Below are 15,011 nucleotides of genomic sequence, written 5' to 3'. Positions count from 1 at the left end.
ATAGCACCTGCTTATGGAAACACAACACGCCCCTGCAGTCTATCTCTGCAGCTGCAACGTTTCCTTCCTATTAAACCCGCTACTACAGTCGGAAACACGGGTCACTGCGCAATTACGCATTCGGACAGGCGCACTTTGTTTTGAGTTGAAATGACTTCCTGCCTTTTATTTTCTCCCTGAATGTTGATCAATAAAAAAAATCAGAAATATGGAGCTTCTCAAACATGAAACAACGTTTTCAGTTATCGGATTTAATCCTGGCACACGTGAAGTTAAACACACTGTGCGCATGAAAGTTTCTTTAAACAGGCAGAGATGATTGAATTCAAGCTACAAAAATTAAACAACTGGATTAATTAATGAATTCAAAATACGTGTGATTAATTTAGTTTTAAATTAAACTAAATGTTTTTTTTAGATTTAAATCATTTGTTTGATGTAAACTGTCTTTCTTTGTTTTGGACACATAAAAACACAAAAATTAAACAGTTTTCTTAATTTAATCAATTTAATTTAATCAGATGTTTTAATTTAAAGATTTGTAGATTTTAATTAAATGTTTCTTTGCTCGTTTGGGTTGTTGGATTTCAGCTCTAAGGCCTTCCTCCTCTTCTTCTTCTCTCGGGAGTTTTTTTTCGCTACATTCAAATGAATTTTAATTTAATGTCAGATCCACGTTTTAATCTGAATTTAGCAGAAATAATTCTTCAGAATAAATTATGTTTTTATTCCCCAGTAAGAAATTATTGTTGAATTATTGATTTATAAACGAATCAAAATCAGATTTGTGCGTCTTTTTTGTGCGTAATGGACAAACATTCATGATTTCTAACAGCAGCTTTTTATATGAATCGAATATAATTAAACCAGATGAATTGAAATAAATCCACAGTGAAGGACAAAGGCTGACTTACCGACACACTCGTTGGCTTCTCTGGCCGTGGCGCGCTGCCAGGGTCGGTCATAGTGGAAAGGTTTGCACCTGTCGCACTCCGGTCCCGCCGTGTTGTGTTTGCACTCACAAACCAGATTCCCTTCTCGGTCCTTCACGCACTTCGACGCGTGCCCGTTACACTTGCACCGTCCGCCGACCTGCAGGTCCGACACGGCGTAAAAGTAAGAGTCTCGGGCCAGCTCCGAGTCGTCCTCGTTCTCGTCTCCGAAAGTGTGAAGCCGGCTGAAGATCACCTTGATGTCGGTCGCCGTCACCCAATCCTGCAACACCGGGGAGTTGTCGAAGTCGTGCGCGGACGGTCTGCCGTCCAGGGTGCTGAAGGCGATGAGTCCACCTGTCAGAGGGTGCATGTCCGTGTGGGAGTCCGTGCAGATCGCCTCCTGCTCGTTCTGTTTGGTGATCGCAGCTTTGTTCTGCCGGTTGTACATCTTCTTACACTGAGTGGAGTAATACTGGAACGGCACCCAAGACTTGCCGTAGTCCATGGACTTGTAGATCGCCATGGATTCAGGTCTAGGTGAGCAAAACTGCAGGCTCACGTAGGTGACCTCAAACTTTTTCCCGAGCGACAAGGTGAGCGTGACGTTCTGCGGGTACTGCACGTAGTTTTCAGACTGCCAGCAGGTGAGGTTGTGCGGGTTGTTGAGGTCCGTTAAATACGCAGGTGGATGAGACTTCTTGGGGTCCCCGGCGTCGCACGTGTGACAGTCCCGCGTCCTCTCCTCTCCTTTCTTGGTCACCACGCAGTACCTGGCGGCGGGGTTGCCGCAGGTGCTCGACACGCGCACGTCCTTCCCAAACGCGGAGTTGACGAAGTCGGGGATGCATCTCCGCGGGTTCCCGTTCTCGTCATAGCACGGATCCGGAGGGGAAGACTGCGCGGCGAACATGCTCAGCCCGTATCCACCAAAGACTCCCTCGGTGAGCGCACAAAGTGTCACCAGGGTGACCCAAACCTCCAGGATCCTTTGCATTGTAATCCGTGCACCGCTGCGCTGAAATGACACAAAAATCAGCAGGATTAAAAACGATAAATGGGAAAACTTGGACGCACAACAGACTCAAATGTGAATATGAAAGCAAAGAAAACTCCACCCAAGGACACTACCTCCAAATAAACCGCTCAGTCTGAAAGTGTAGCACAACTCCAGAGGATTTGGAGAGCAGTCTGTCCTCCCCGTTTACGCACCAACAGATCCAAAAAAAATAAAATCTCTAAATAAAAATAAGATATGGCAAAAAGCCCAGCTGGCTCTGAGTGTCCCCTCTGCCTCTGCGAGTCCACCCAGTCACACCTCTGCCCACCTCTATCTCTGCCTGTCCCATTCCCTCTCTGTTATAATAGAAGAGAAGAGGTCCGCTCATTCAGAGAGGAGCTGCAGCCTCTGAGAGAGTCTGACCGAAGGAGAGGAAGAGGCGACATCTAGCGACAGATCACTGCCACTGCACGTCCAAAAGAAACACGATGCAGAGAAATCTGATAAATTAAAGACACAAAAAAACAGATTTTATAGACTTAAACTTTATTTATAAAACACCTTTTATGCAACAGAGGAAAAAGCACCAAACATAGATAAATGAATAAATAAAATGTGGCCGTACAGCGATGAAATGTTGCAATAAATAAAAGCCAATGAGAAAAAAAAAAAGGTTTTAAGAACTGACCAAACAATTATAATAAATAAATATGAATAAACAGAGAGGATGATCGATGACGAGGCAGCTGAAATAAAAGCCAAATGTCTTCACGTCTTTTTTTTTTGAGTCTCTCAAAGTCCTTCAACTTCTTCGACTTAAGTCATATTTTCTTTTTGTCATTTCGCAGCATTTAATTTGCAAGTGGAAGTTAATTTTGTCTTTCTTAAACTGTCGATCTGAAGAAGGCGAGTGCACGCATGTTAAACATTAACTGAATACAGATAAATCAGATCAAACGACATCATTTTAATGAAGTCTGTGGTCGTCCAGGTCGTCTTTCTTTGAGAAGAGCTCCATCTGGGAAAAACTGGACTTGCTTGTCGATCCATGAAGACGTAGTTTCCGGTGTGTTTGTTGGTGTTTTATTAGAGAAAAGTGTCACACGGTGTAAAATGTAAATAGAAACAAAAAGATGTGAAAACACCAAACCTCTGTATTTAACTGAAAATGGCTCAAAGAAAACAAGATCCAATGTTGAAAGTCACAAATCTGATCTTTTGATTCCAGTTTCAAACACATTGTGACAGAGTCTTGTTCACCGCTATGTTCATCGCTTTTTCTTTTAAAAACACTGAGTAGACTTGATGCTCGATGTTGATTTCAGCTGTTCAAACAGTTCAGGGTTTCCTTTAGACCTCATGATAACATTTTGTGAGTCTGGACTTTTGGCAGCTCAGTGCAGCACTTGGACTCTTTGACTCCAAGAAGGAAGATGACGCTTGACGTCATCTTCCTGAAATGAACAAGTCCGTCCCTGAAAAGACGTCGTCTTGACAGCATGTTGCTCCAAAACCTGTTTTAATAGTGCCCATCATGACCCGTGCCCTAAAGCTCCATCATACCATCACTGATGCTGATTTTTGCATTGTGCGCTGATAACAAACTCGATGGTCGATGGTCTCTTCTTTAGCTCAGAGTTTCAAATTTGGACTCGTCAGATAAGTTGTGATCTGTTATTAAAGACCAAAACATCACGTGGAGAGAGATTTCACACAGTCAAACACAGAATCAGTTCCTTAAAAGCTGGATCAGCTTCTTTTGTTTTGATTCAACAGTTTTGTGGTTGGACACACGGTGAGCAGTGAAGGTTCCAGTTTTTACTTTAACAATTCGAAATACTCAAAGATGAGAAAACTGCCTCAGCAGGCAAACAGGAACTCTCGGCTCTCACAGTAACATGTTCGTGTTCGTGTGGTCTCAACATGATTTTCATCAGATAAATATTTTATGTGTTTTCTGTCGGTTTACGGTTAAAAAAAAAAATCTGTGTGGTCACATGTTTGGAAGATGACTGTTTGTTGTTTGTCGAATGGCGTGTTGTGATATTGTGTATTATTACTGGTTAACCATCTGTCTCTGCTCCTCCACATCCAGTAAGAACCTGGTTAACCACAAACACTCTGAATATCTTCACAGTGAAGATATCGATGCTGGAACAGTCAACACACACAGTTACAGGCGAGGTGGTTCTGGATCAGCCCCAGGCTCTGTTCCCAGTCGGACGTACCCGGAACAACCTAAACTTACTCTGAACTTGGAGGGAGTTTTCCAAGGCCTCGACTTGGAGGTGCTGAAACTCCAAACAATATAAATATATATAAACAGGATATACTGCATTATTCATGTCCAGGGCCGTTTCTAACTGTTCAGGGGCGCCTATTTTGTCAAACTCTTGAGGACGAGATTCTGAACCTTTCCTGAAGCAAACACTGTATGAAGCTGCAGCTTGGAGGCCCCCTGGTGGCTGCATATAGCGAGAAACGGCTCTGTAGAAGTCTCTACAGGTGCACAGGGCAGTGTATACAGTGTAGTCGGTGTTCATCTGCATGTGACCTTTAAAACTGAAAACTGAAACTGAACTATTTCAATACGAATGTTCTGTTTCTTTGCAGCTGTGTAAAAATGTTTCAGGTTTCAGGCGTCAGGCTGAACTCACTGTACACTTTGACCACAACAAAGTGACCGGACTTTGTCTTTGTTATTCAGTAATTTCTGAATATTTGACGATTATTTGAGGAAAAGTTTTGATGCCAACCTGAAGAAAACAAACATTTTATTGAGCAGAAACTTTAAAAACCTGCAGGTCACTGGCTGAAACATGTCAGGTTTCAGTTTTAATCAAGTCAGGACTCATTAAACACATTTTATGGTTATACACCTGCTATCGTAGATTCTCCAGATGTGCCTTGACTACACAGATGTGGCAGCATCTCATTAGAGAAGTTATTATAGTTTATAGAGAGGGGAAACCCTGACACCTGGTGGACAGATGGCACCATCGCAGCTTCTCTGATCACCTGTCTGTGTCTTAAATGAAGAGTTTCCCTGAAGGCATCGACCAGAAGCTGTGACATAACAGCGAAGTCACGAGTGAACACAGCTGAGAGCTTCTGTTTCATCTGTGCAGACATGGAGAGATGTTGTTTGAGGTTCTGCTCTAAATAAGTTTCTTCAGTTTCAAACAAAAAGTACATTTGTCATTTTTTATGAGCGCCTCGTGATCTTGTGGTCACCATAAATAAGTCGGACTCATAACTGAATCACAGCGTTTGTTGTGGAAATTTCCCCCAGAGAAGTACTCTCGGTTACAAATCATATTATATTATAATCATAGCATGTAACTCGGGAACAATAAATGTAGCTTAAAAACTCCCCCAGAAGAAGCATCAGGCTTTGAAGCACGTTCAATAACACAGAGAGTTTGTGAATCAGGACAAGAGTACAAGCAAACATGATACATGAAGTCCCCTTGAAGTTGGTCATGTGTTTTTATTACAGGTATGTAGTTATGACTGCTAGTTATCAATAAGCAGTCAGCCCAGCTCGGCGTCTGTCTTTCAGCCTTTTATTTCACCAACCACTAAAAGTCAGTCCCACATTTACTCTTGTCCGGCGGCTTCTTGCTTTTACTCCTCAGCTCCCTCCGTCAACGTCCTCTTCTGTCTTTCCGCCTCTGTCATTATCAATCAATCAATCAAACTTTATTTGTATAGCACTTTTCATTCAAAACAAAAAATGTAACACATAAAACATAAAAACAAGCAAACGCCCTCCGCCTATCCCACCCCAAAGCACAAACTGAGGAAGCGCCATCTGATCGTCGAGTAGTGAGGAAACACTGGAGGCAGGTTAGAAATGAATTAGGTAAAAATAAATGAAATGGAATAATATAAAACAAAAGTAATAAAGCTAGATTAGAAAAAATGTCCATAGAGGCTGTTACATTGCCTGCTTGCTCAGCTCCTGTTCTAGCACAACACTGTCAGCATTCGCCCGTGTCCTGGGCCTGTAAACCTCCTCTTCTTCTTCCCGGTGGTCCAAAACTCCTTTGGTCCAAACACTAACAATCCCCCAGTGCTCATAGCTTTGTCCGGTTTACAATCTGAGCAAACATGAGCTAACAGCAGCTACAGTTGTGGCAGCAGTTTACTTCACTGTCCATCAGGAAACTCTGTAAATCACAGAGAGTCGACATCAGAGGGAAAACCAGAAAACATTTCCTCCATAAAATATGATCCAGTTTCCCCAGAATCAGTGAAATAGTTGATGGTGTGTGACTTAGTGCCGTAAAGCGTTACGTACTTCCCGTGGGTGATCGTACCCGGAGCCCAAAGTTACACAGTGTGAGAACATAAACTTTAGTTTGCACCATCAAAGCTCCTGTATCAAGTGAAGCCTGTCATATAAGAGACTCCTCCTCTGACACTCGTGCACTCTTATGTAAACCTCCTCAGCATAAACACTCATTCAGTTCCTGTTTTCTCGGCGCATGTTCTCTGTCTACACTCTCGTTGTAAGGTCTGTTTTTAAAAGAGCACCAACACAGGAGGATGTGGTCTCTGTATTGTTTCCCTCTCAGCTGTGGTTGAACCAGGATGATTTAGGACACTGATAACTGCAGATTACGGTAAGACACATCACTCACTGCAGATTACTCTTCTTTTTTTAAGTCTCTTTTCATAACATATTTCTTATTATAACTTATTTCATGTAACATATGTTCTGTCTAAGTGTTTGACGGCTGCTTGGCTCTGCAGGGTCAGAGGTGCCATATCATATATTACGTCTCTAGTAGGAACAAGCCTCTGTTACACAACTTCCATCTAACTGCAAATGTTTTTCAAGCTCTGCAGATTTCCTGTTCCCCTTCTTTCTTTTCTGATAGCTGATGTCAGTGCATGCATTTGTTTGTTTATTCAAAGTATTTAATCTAACAGTTAAGTCGCTGAAAGGAGCCTCGTCTGTATATTCTTTTTTGCTTAATTAAAGGATAAAGTGATACGCAAGCAAGGTCTCATTGTAGACTAGGGGTCAGCTGTATATGTGGCAATGTCAGGCCCAGCAGAGGTCAGTACTGTCGGGTTCACATGGCAGGGCTGGAAAACACAGCCTGACAACATACAATGGAGTAACACCTGCTTCCTCAGTAGACAATTGATTGGTTTGAGGTTTTGGAGCTGGATTTTCCTACTGCACACAAGATATAAGCTTGTCAAACATGCAACGGTATCGGATGAATATCATCACTTATATATCGTGTAATCCAAGCCTGTGTCTTGTCTATATTACTCTTTTACACTGATAACCAGCAAGCAGTTGGTAGCTAAATGGTTGAAATAGTGAGCCAACTTTCCATACATCGGTGGACGGTCATCCACCACGATCGGTTGAGTTAAATATCTACTTTTATATAGTTAAAGGTGTCAAATAACGTCCGGCTGACAGTTCAAATTGACACATGTTGTGTATATATATATATTTAAGATTCAGTCTCTGCACCTCCAATCTCAAAAGAAAGAATACGTTGCTTCCCGGATGGTCTTTTCCTGTTTTGATGGGCACAGGTGGTGACAGAGTCCAGTTTTCATTATTGTCATTATTCAACAGTGGTCACAGTGACACGTCTGCCACAGCTGGGCACAATTACAGCTTCCTTATACACACATGGACATCCTGGAGGCCAAATATATATTTTGTTTTCCATTAAGACAGGCGTGTGGTGGCAGTCTTATTCCATTTTCTTGCTTTTAAATTAATCCCTGCATTAGAAAGCATTAAAATAAAATGTTATTGTTTTCAGAATTATCCGTTTGCTTGTGTGGTTTGTGTGGTTTCAGTCATTCGTAATGAAATGCATGTGCGTCCTAACCACAGCTGTCATGTGCAAATTCCTGAAATGCTGTGTTTTGTTCACAACTGTTGTATTTAATGTTGCTTTTGTTGCTTTAACATAATCGAGTTATTCTTTTTTTTAAAGACTCACAAGGATGAAACAGGAAGTTTTCCCTTCTGTAAGACTCATTTCCACCCCACATTTGAGTCATATGAAAATCTGGTGTCAGACGCTGTTTTTAAGAATGAAAAAGTAGAAGTTGCGGCTGCTGTTTTCAACCAGCTCATCTCCGGTCCACTCACCCAGCCGATGACTCACTGGTTTTTGTTAGGAAGTGGCACACTGTATTTTTCTTTCCTTGACGTCTCTTTTGCAGTGGATATTTGTGTTTGCGTCTCAGAGCCTCTTAACTCTGGATTGATTGTGTGTGGACGGGAACAATAATGATTATAACGTGTTGGCAAGAGCAATAACAGGAAGTTTGGACTACTGAAGGGACATAATATATTGCTTTACCGGAACACAATAATAGGGTGTTGCTCTTGTTATTTTGGGACTTCCTGGTGGTTTAATCTGGTGTATTTTTCTGTGATTGCTGTGATGGCTCTGCAGACGATGGAGCAGAGCTCGTGCACTGAGGATCGTATCCAGCATGTCCTCGAGCGTTGCCTCTGTGACCTCGGACTCAACACTCCTGACAAGCAGCTGTGGAACGGTAAGACCCAACCTCCGTACCACGGTGACGCAATGCAATGCAGAAACAATGCTGAAAATATGAACTCAACATACATACGACATAACCTCGATCCTCAATACTCAATACTCTGCCATAGACTTTGCAAAGTCAGTTTTGAATGACACTGTCAGAGAGGTATCAATCTATTAAGTACTAATGTTTATTATTGAGGTTGTAGTATGCAGTGTCAATATTTTGTCCATTTCCATACATTAAATAGTCATAATATTAGAAACACCCTTCAATATAACGTACACACCACCCACTATGACCTCAGTTGTATTGGATCATAAACAACTGAACTGGTTTACCTAACAAGTAAGTAATTGAGCTTCATTGTAAAAATAGCTAGATCAACAGTTTGAATAGTTAACGTTAGTTAAAAGTAACGATTAAACCGTTAAGATTCATAGCAAACAGGGCGGTCGGTAGCGTAGTGTGTTAAGCGCCCGCCCCGTGTGGGGAGGCTATAGTCCTCGCTGCAGCTGGCCCCGGTTCGAATCCAGCATCGGACGGCTAATTTACTACGTGTCACCCCCCCTCTCTCTGCTTCCTGTCTATCTTCAGCTGTCCTATCATAAAAGGCCAAAAATCTTCAATCTTTAAAAAAAAAAAAGATTCATAGCAAACATTAGTTTAAAGTAATGCATAGCTAATGCTATTAGATAAACAGTTTTAATAGTTAACGAATGAATTTACTAAGAGTTAAAATGTATATTCAATGGTGAAATGAACAGATAGGTAAATGGTTGAATTGGTTACTTCACGCTAACAGATAAATTGTTGAAAAGTCTAGTTTCTGTCACTATTTAGAACAAATTAACCAAACCAACCAAATATTAAACACTGAGTTTTATTTATTTTTTTCCACAATATACACTTTTATATAGCATAAAAACTGTGTTAGCAAGTGAGCATAAAAGTGTAGAAATGGATAAAAAAGTTTAGATAATTAACTAATGAATCAAATAGATTAAATAATATACCAACAATATGATAGCATAGCATAAAAAGTAGTTTGCGAGTAGAAGGCAGAGGCAGCCAGCCAGCTAAACACTTCAAATAGCTAAGAGTAGCGAAAAGTAATTAATAAATGATTAACTGTTAGCTAATGGATACACAGTTTTAATTAAACAATTAGCTAAGAGTTTTAATAGATAGCTAACTGCTATCGCTAACGGTAACGGACCAATCGTTGTAAAGTCTAGCCGTTTGAAAAGCTAACGTTACCTAAAAGTAACGATTAAATCATTAAGATTCATAGCAAACATTAGTTTAAAGTAATGCATAGCTAATGTAGCGAATAGATAAACAGTTTTAATAGTTAACTAATGAATTTACTAACAGTTAAAATGTATATTCAATGGTGAAATGAACAGATAGCTAAATGGTTGAATTAGTTACTTTACGCTAACAGATCAATTGCTGACCTAAACCAATTTAATATTAAACACTGAGTTTAATTTTTTCACAATATCCAATTTTATATAGGGTGAAAACATTACATTAGCCAAAAGTAATAATAAATGATTAAGACTGTTAGCTAATGGATACATAGTTTTAATTAAAGTATTAGCCAAGAGTTTTAATAGAAAGCTAAAATGGACATAGCTAACGGTAAGGGACCAATTTGTTGTAAAGTCTAGCAGTTTGAATGGTTAACGTAATAAAGCTGACTGATAAACAACTTTAATAGTTAACGAATGAATTAGTTGTGACTGATACTGACACTTAAATATGAATTCAATGACGAAGGCAGTACATATATTTGTAGCATGTTTAAATCATCGAAACCACACACCCAGCTAACGTTACCAATTAGGAACATTTTGTCCATCCTATAGAGACAAATGGGAACTGAAAGTGGTGACACAGAATGAAGGGACACGTGGGGGGAGTATAATGTCGACGGTTATGAAATGCTTTGACGTAATTTCATCGTTAACTTCAACAACAACACCAGTGAGGGGAAAGACAGCGTAGCTATTTTGTTTGCTGAATTATAGTGGTTACCGTGTGTAGAAATAACGTGTTTGCAGCTCGTCATCAGAACGAAACCTGAAAAGAGAAATAAGAGTTTGTTTCACGTCGAGTGTTTGTGTCTGTCTGTTAAAGCTGGCCTTTGCATAAACCGCTGGTGTTTGGAGGAACTCGTGAAGAGGGATGGCCACAACTTCCTCATTCTTTTACAGAAAGTACTGAAGAAGACAAAAGAGGTAACAAGCCTAAAAGAAAAAACAGTTAATTATTCCCCACAATTGTTGCCACGATACAATGAATCAATTAAACAGTGTGTTCTTTACTTTTACAGGTACTAGAGCAGTGTCGGTATGAACTGGTGGTGCCTCTCACCCTCCTCTTCTCCTCAACGCTCCTTAAAGTGAGTCATTTATAGAGCTAGAGGAACAAAACAAGACTCCTCCAGCTTCATTGCACCATTATTACACTTCTTATTTAATGGTTGGTTGTTTTTCTGTCTTCTTGCAGGCTCCTCCCGTGTCTCCAGACTGTGGCGTACTCCAGGAGGCCTACCTCTTGTTCCATAGTTTCCTGGCCTGGCCCGAGCCTTGCTGCTCGGCCAGCAAACGTCTGCTGAATATCATCCAACAGGAGCTCCGAGCACCAGGTAGCACTGAAGATCTGATGCTTCCAAGCGTGGACTCCCCAACAGGGATGATCGTACTTCTGCAGCTGGGTTCAACATTGCGTAAAAATTGGTATATTTGCAGTTTAGTGCCCCCGAACAGCCAAAGATCAATCAAGGTCAACAACTTATATAAGCTCTCGCCAATGACTGAAAGTCCGTCCCAGATTTACTCTTGTCTGGCGTCTTCTCACTCGGTTACTCCTGTTGAGCCCAGTTACATTTCCCGCTTGCCCGGCTCCTGTTCTGGCATGACACTGGCTCTGCTCCCCGTCAACATCAGCTAGCAAGTTTATGATGGGAAAGTCACACAGTGTTGCTTTAAGTTACAGTTCTGACATACAAATTCGGATGTATTGCCATAGATGAAATGACCAAGCAGTATATTAAGTAGTTGTACTTAGTTGTAGTACGTTTGTACTTCAGTACAACACTGTAGTATTACTACAAGTTGCTTTAGGTCAAAGATCTGTGTACTTCTTCCCCCACAGGTAGTCGTCATGCTGTAGTGTGAACATATGGGGGCAGTGTTTATCAACTAAACTGTCTGCCTGCTTGTGTTTCAGGTATTTCATTTCAAAGACTGGTGAGGGCAGAGCAGAGTGTTTCCCCTCAGATCCACCACTCCAAAACCATGTGAGTCCATTCAGACTTCATTAAAACAAGCCAAACACGGCTCCTGCTCCCGTACGTCAAAAATTTCTTGATTTGACACCTTACATCATTGTGTTTATGTCATTAGTATGGTGCTGTTAGTGAGCCCGGATGATGACGTCCCTCCAGAGGTCCAGTCCGTCGCCGAGCAGCTGAGCAGCACCGAGCACTCCAACAGAGACGTCACAATCACCCTCATCCTGCACGGCTTCCAGGCTGCTCTGGGCACACGCGACCTCCAAGCTCTCCACACTGCTCTGGAGGTGAGTCGCCAACGTCTAAATACCCCAGATGCACAAGTCTTTCCTACTTTCTCCCTTGAACAAATCTCTGATTCCTCTTCTAGACGAAGAGGCACGATGAGCTCGAGCAGCTCATGAAGGTGGTGACCGACTGCATGGAGACGGCAGCCTCTGCAGCAGATCTCAGCACAGCTCGACAAGGTCTGATACACAGCATGAAGAGACTCAGAGAAAGCCTCTCCGCTCCTGCTCCCGCCAATGGCTCAGATACCGGTAAGACACGAAATATATCTACAGTACAAGTCAAAGGTTTGGACACGCCTTCACAAGAACCACCCAACTGAGTGAAAAGAATCAATGGTCCATCACTACTTTAACAGAACTGAGGTTCTTTGGTTCTTTGTGAGATGAAGAGAAGGTGAACGGATGGTTTCTACATGTGTGGTTCCCACTTTGAAGCATAGCCTTCATAATCAACTACCCTCAACCCAGTTGAGATGGTTTGGGATGAACAGGGAACTCCTTCAAGACTGTTGAAAAACCATTTGAGGTGACGACCTCCTGAAACTGATTGAGAAAACGGCAAGAGTTTGCACCAGTTTACCACATAAAATCATGTGTTGTTTCATAGTTTTGATGTCTCCAGAATGTAGAATCAATAAAAATGAAGAAAAAACATTGAACGAGAAGGTGTGTCCAAACCTTTGACTCATACTGTGTATTCAGATTGTTGTAATAAGTAAAATTAGTTGTTTCCTGCTTTGACAGTCGTACTTCTTTCCTCATTAGGGGCTGTCGAGACGTTCATGCTGCCCTTCCCCAATTGTCGCACATGCTCCTGGGAGAACGACAACTTTGGTAATTAGCTCAGTTTGTCTCCAAACACCTGCATCATTTATTAGAGATCTATCTAATTTTTCTTCTTCTGTACATTCATGCAGACTTTCTGAATCACATCCTCGACTCCGACCTGGACTCTCCTGAAGAGTGTTTCCTCAAAGGTGAAATAGAGGAGGAGGACATTAACGACACCAGCGTGGACGAGGAAGACGAAGTAGAGGGAAGCAAAGCGGACCGCGACTTTCAAAACCACCGTATCTCCACCGCCTCCTCTTCCTCGAGGGACTCCACGTTTTCCAGCTACTCCCTCTCCTCCAGCTGGTCCGTCTCCACGCCATCCGGCTCGTCGGGCATAGAAAGCGACTTCAGTGAGGACACGACACATGAGGACACAGAGGAAGGACAAGACAGTCAACCGAAGCCCAGAAAGAAACCCAAGAAGAAGTCAAGATCGATCTTAGGCGTTGAGCGCTTCTCCTTGCTTTTCAAGAACCCGCGCAGTCCGAGCGTTTGCCGCCGTGTTCAGAGTATGGGCCACCGTGCGGACTTCACCAAAGACTATCATAAAAATGGGTCGCAGCTAAAACACTCCTTGTGCAGACAAATTCATCCTCTGCGTGCAACCACTGCTGCCTTAGACCCTCTTTCCCCACAGAAGCACATGTGCGTCCGCAGGAGGCCGATCCTGAGCTGCGACGAAGGCGACGTGGCAGAGGTGCCCACCCTGGTCAAAGTGGTCGTATTCGGAGGTGACAAAGAGGCTGGCAGGCTGGCCCGAGCATACAGCGACCTGCAGCAGAAAGAGAGTAAATGTCCACGACTCACCAGGATGTGCAAACTGCAGTTTTACTTCGTTCCCACCAAGAGGAGAACAACAGGAAGTCCAGGACAGACGCCGACTGAAGGGCAGATAGGAGGTTCAAACAAAGCTGCTGCCTCGGTGGTGAGAAAATATATAACTGTCTGATATTAACATATAAAAACAAGAATCAAACAAAGTATTAACAGCTTTTATTTTGACAGGAGTCTAATGACAGTGTACTGGAGGAGAATACAACTGATATAGCTCAGATGTTGGGTATGCTCGACCCCTGGTACGAGAGGAATGTCCTCAATATGCTCAGCCTGTCCTCCGACGTCCTTTGTCAGGTACTTTCCATGCTGGTCCAACAGCTCGGCGTCTGTCTTTCAGCCTTTTATTTCACCAACCACTAAAAGTCAGTCCCAGATTTACTCTTGTCCGGCGGCTTCTTTGCTCGCTCACTCTCTCTTTTTCTCTTCTTAGCTTCCTCCGTCAACGTCCTCTTCGGTCTTTCCACCTCTGTCATTATGTCCATAGAGGCTGCTGACTCTAGTTACCATTGCCAGCTTGCTCAGCTCCTGTTCTAGCACAACACTGGCAGCATTCACCCGTGTCCTAAGCCTGTAAACGTCCTCTTCTTCTTGGTAGTAAAAACACTAACTCAGACGTACGAATGACAGAGACACCATTCACCTGATTACAAGTCAAGAAAAGTTACAAAAAAAGTCAGCCCAGGTTCTGTTTGGTAAAAAACTGTGTCATGGTCTAACTGTATGCATGCTGTGTGTTGTTTGCGTGTTCAGACTGCCTGTAAAGACGGAGACGTCTCTGTGAGTCGCGGTAACGTGGAGAGTCTCCCCCTGCTGGCCGACTTGGTGCTTTATTACTGTAGACATGCAGACCAGCCGGTCCTGTTGCAGCTCTACCAAGCCGAGGTGAGAGGACACACACATGCACACACACACACACACCTGTGTGACATAATTAATTAATTAAAATCTCCTTTCTTCGTCGTCACAGCTGACTCTGGCCGGAGGAGAGAGGAGAAGGGAAGTGTTTATTCACTCTCTGGAGCTCGGACACAGTGCTGGGACAAGAGCTGTTAAAGCTATGGGTGAGTCACACTCTGACAACAACACACACACACACATTTATATATGTATTAACAGTCTAACGTGTGCTACTTTTGCAGGTGCTGCCAGTAAAAGGTTTGGCATTGATAAAGAGCGTGAGGCTGTCCCTTTAACACTAAGCGTCGCTTACAACAAGGTATCGTTTCCCACAATAACATGTCTGTTAAAGTTCACTGCTGGATCTATTTTTACAC

General features: G+C 42.5%; 2 protein-coding genes and 1 long non-coding RNA gene across 6 annotated transcripts in view; 1 reads left to right on the top strand and 2 right to left on the bottom strand.

The window, feature by feature from the left end:
• The window catches only part of ntn1b (netrin 1b), a 58,213-nt gene extending 55,872 nt beyond the window's left edge, over positions 1-2,341 (bottom strand). Inside the window, exons 1-2 of the mRNA XM_010743952.3 lie at positions 2,064-2,341; positions 915-1,950 (exon numbers count right to left, since the gene is read on the bottom strand). Coding sequence (XP_010742254.2) covers positions 915-1,929 — 1,015 coding nt within the window. The 5' untranslated portion in view covers positions 1,930-1,950; positions 2,064-2,341. The remainder of the gene's footprint in view (positions 1-914; positions 1,951-2,063) is intronic.
• LOC104929442 (phosphoinositide 3-kinase regulatory subunit 5) overlaps positions 1-15,011 on the top strand; it is a 99,549-nt gene that overhangs the window by 82,931 nt on the left and 1,607 nt on the right. For 2 of the 4 annotated variants that reach the window (XM_027285421.1, XM_027285419.1), the window contains 13 exons: positions 8,379-8,481; positions 10,618-10,718; positions 10,814-10,882; positions 10,990-11,128; positions 11,713-11,782; positions 11,889-12,063; positions 12,147-12,315; positions 12,832-12,900; positions 12,984-13,825; positions 13,906-14,031; positions 14,488-14,619; positions 14,705-14,798; positions 14,877-14,953. In XM_027285421.1, the coding sequence (XP_027141222.1) occupies positions 8,379-8,481; positions 10,618-10,718; positions 10,814-10,882; positions 10,990-11,128; positions 11,713-11,782; positions 11,889-12,063; positions 12,147-12,315; positions 12,832-12,900; positions 12,984-13,825; positions 13,906-14,031; positions 14,488-14,619; positions 14,705-14,798; positions 14,877-14,953 (2,166 nt within the window). Of the gene's footprint in view, positions 1-6,394; positions 6,561-8,378; positions 8,482-10,617; positions 10,719-10,813; positions 10,883-10,989; positions 11,129-11,712; positions 11,783-11,888; positions 12,064-12,146; positions 12,316-12,831; positions 12,901-12,983; positions 13,826-13,905; positions 14,032-14,487; positions 14,620-14,704; positions 14,799-14,876; positions 14,954-15,011 lie in introns of those variants that run through there. The other 2 variants (XM_027285422.1, XM_027285420.1) reach the window with 2 other exon arrangements.
• Positions 14,494-14,950, bottom strand: LOC113747101 (uncharacterized). The gene is made up of 2 exons (XR_003463343.1): positions 14,822-14,950; positions 14,494-14,655 (listed from the first exon to the last, which is right to left on the bottom strand). It is a non-coding gene; the product is annotated as an uncharacterized LOC113747101 (long non-coding RNA).

The sequence above is a fragment of the Larimichthys crocea genome, chromosome XII (assembly GCF_000972845.2).
Source record: "Larimichthys crocea isolate SSNF chromosome XII, L_crocea_2.0, whole genome shotgun sequence".
Classification (NCBI taxonomy): domain Eukaryota; kingdom Metazoa; phylum Chordata; class Actinopteri; family Sciaenidae; genus Larimichthys; species Larimichthys crocea.
This window is presented reverse-complemented; position numbering and strand designations above follow the sequence as displayed.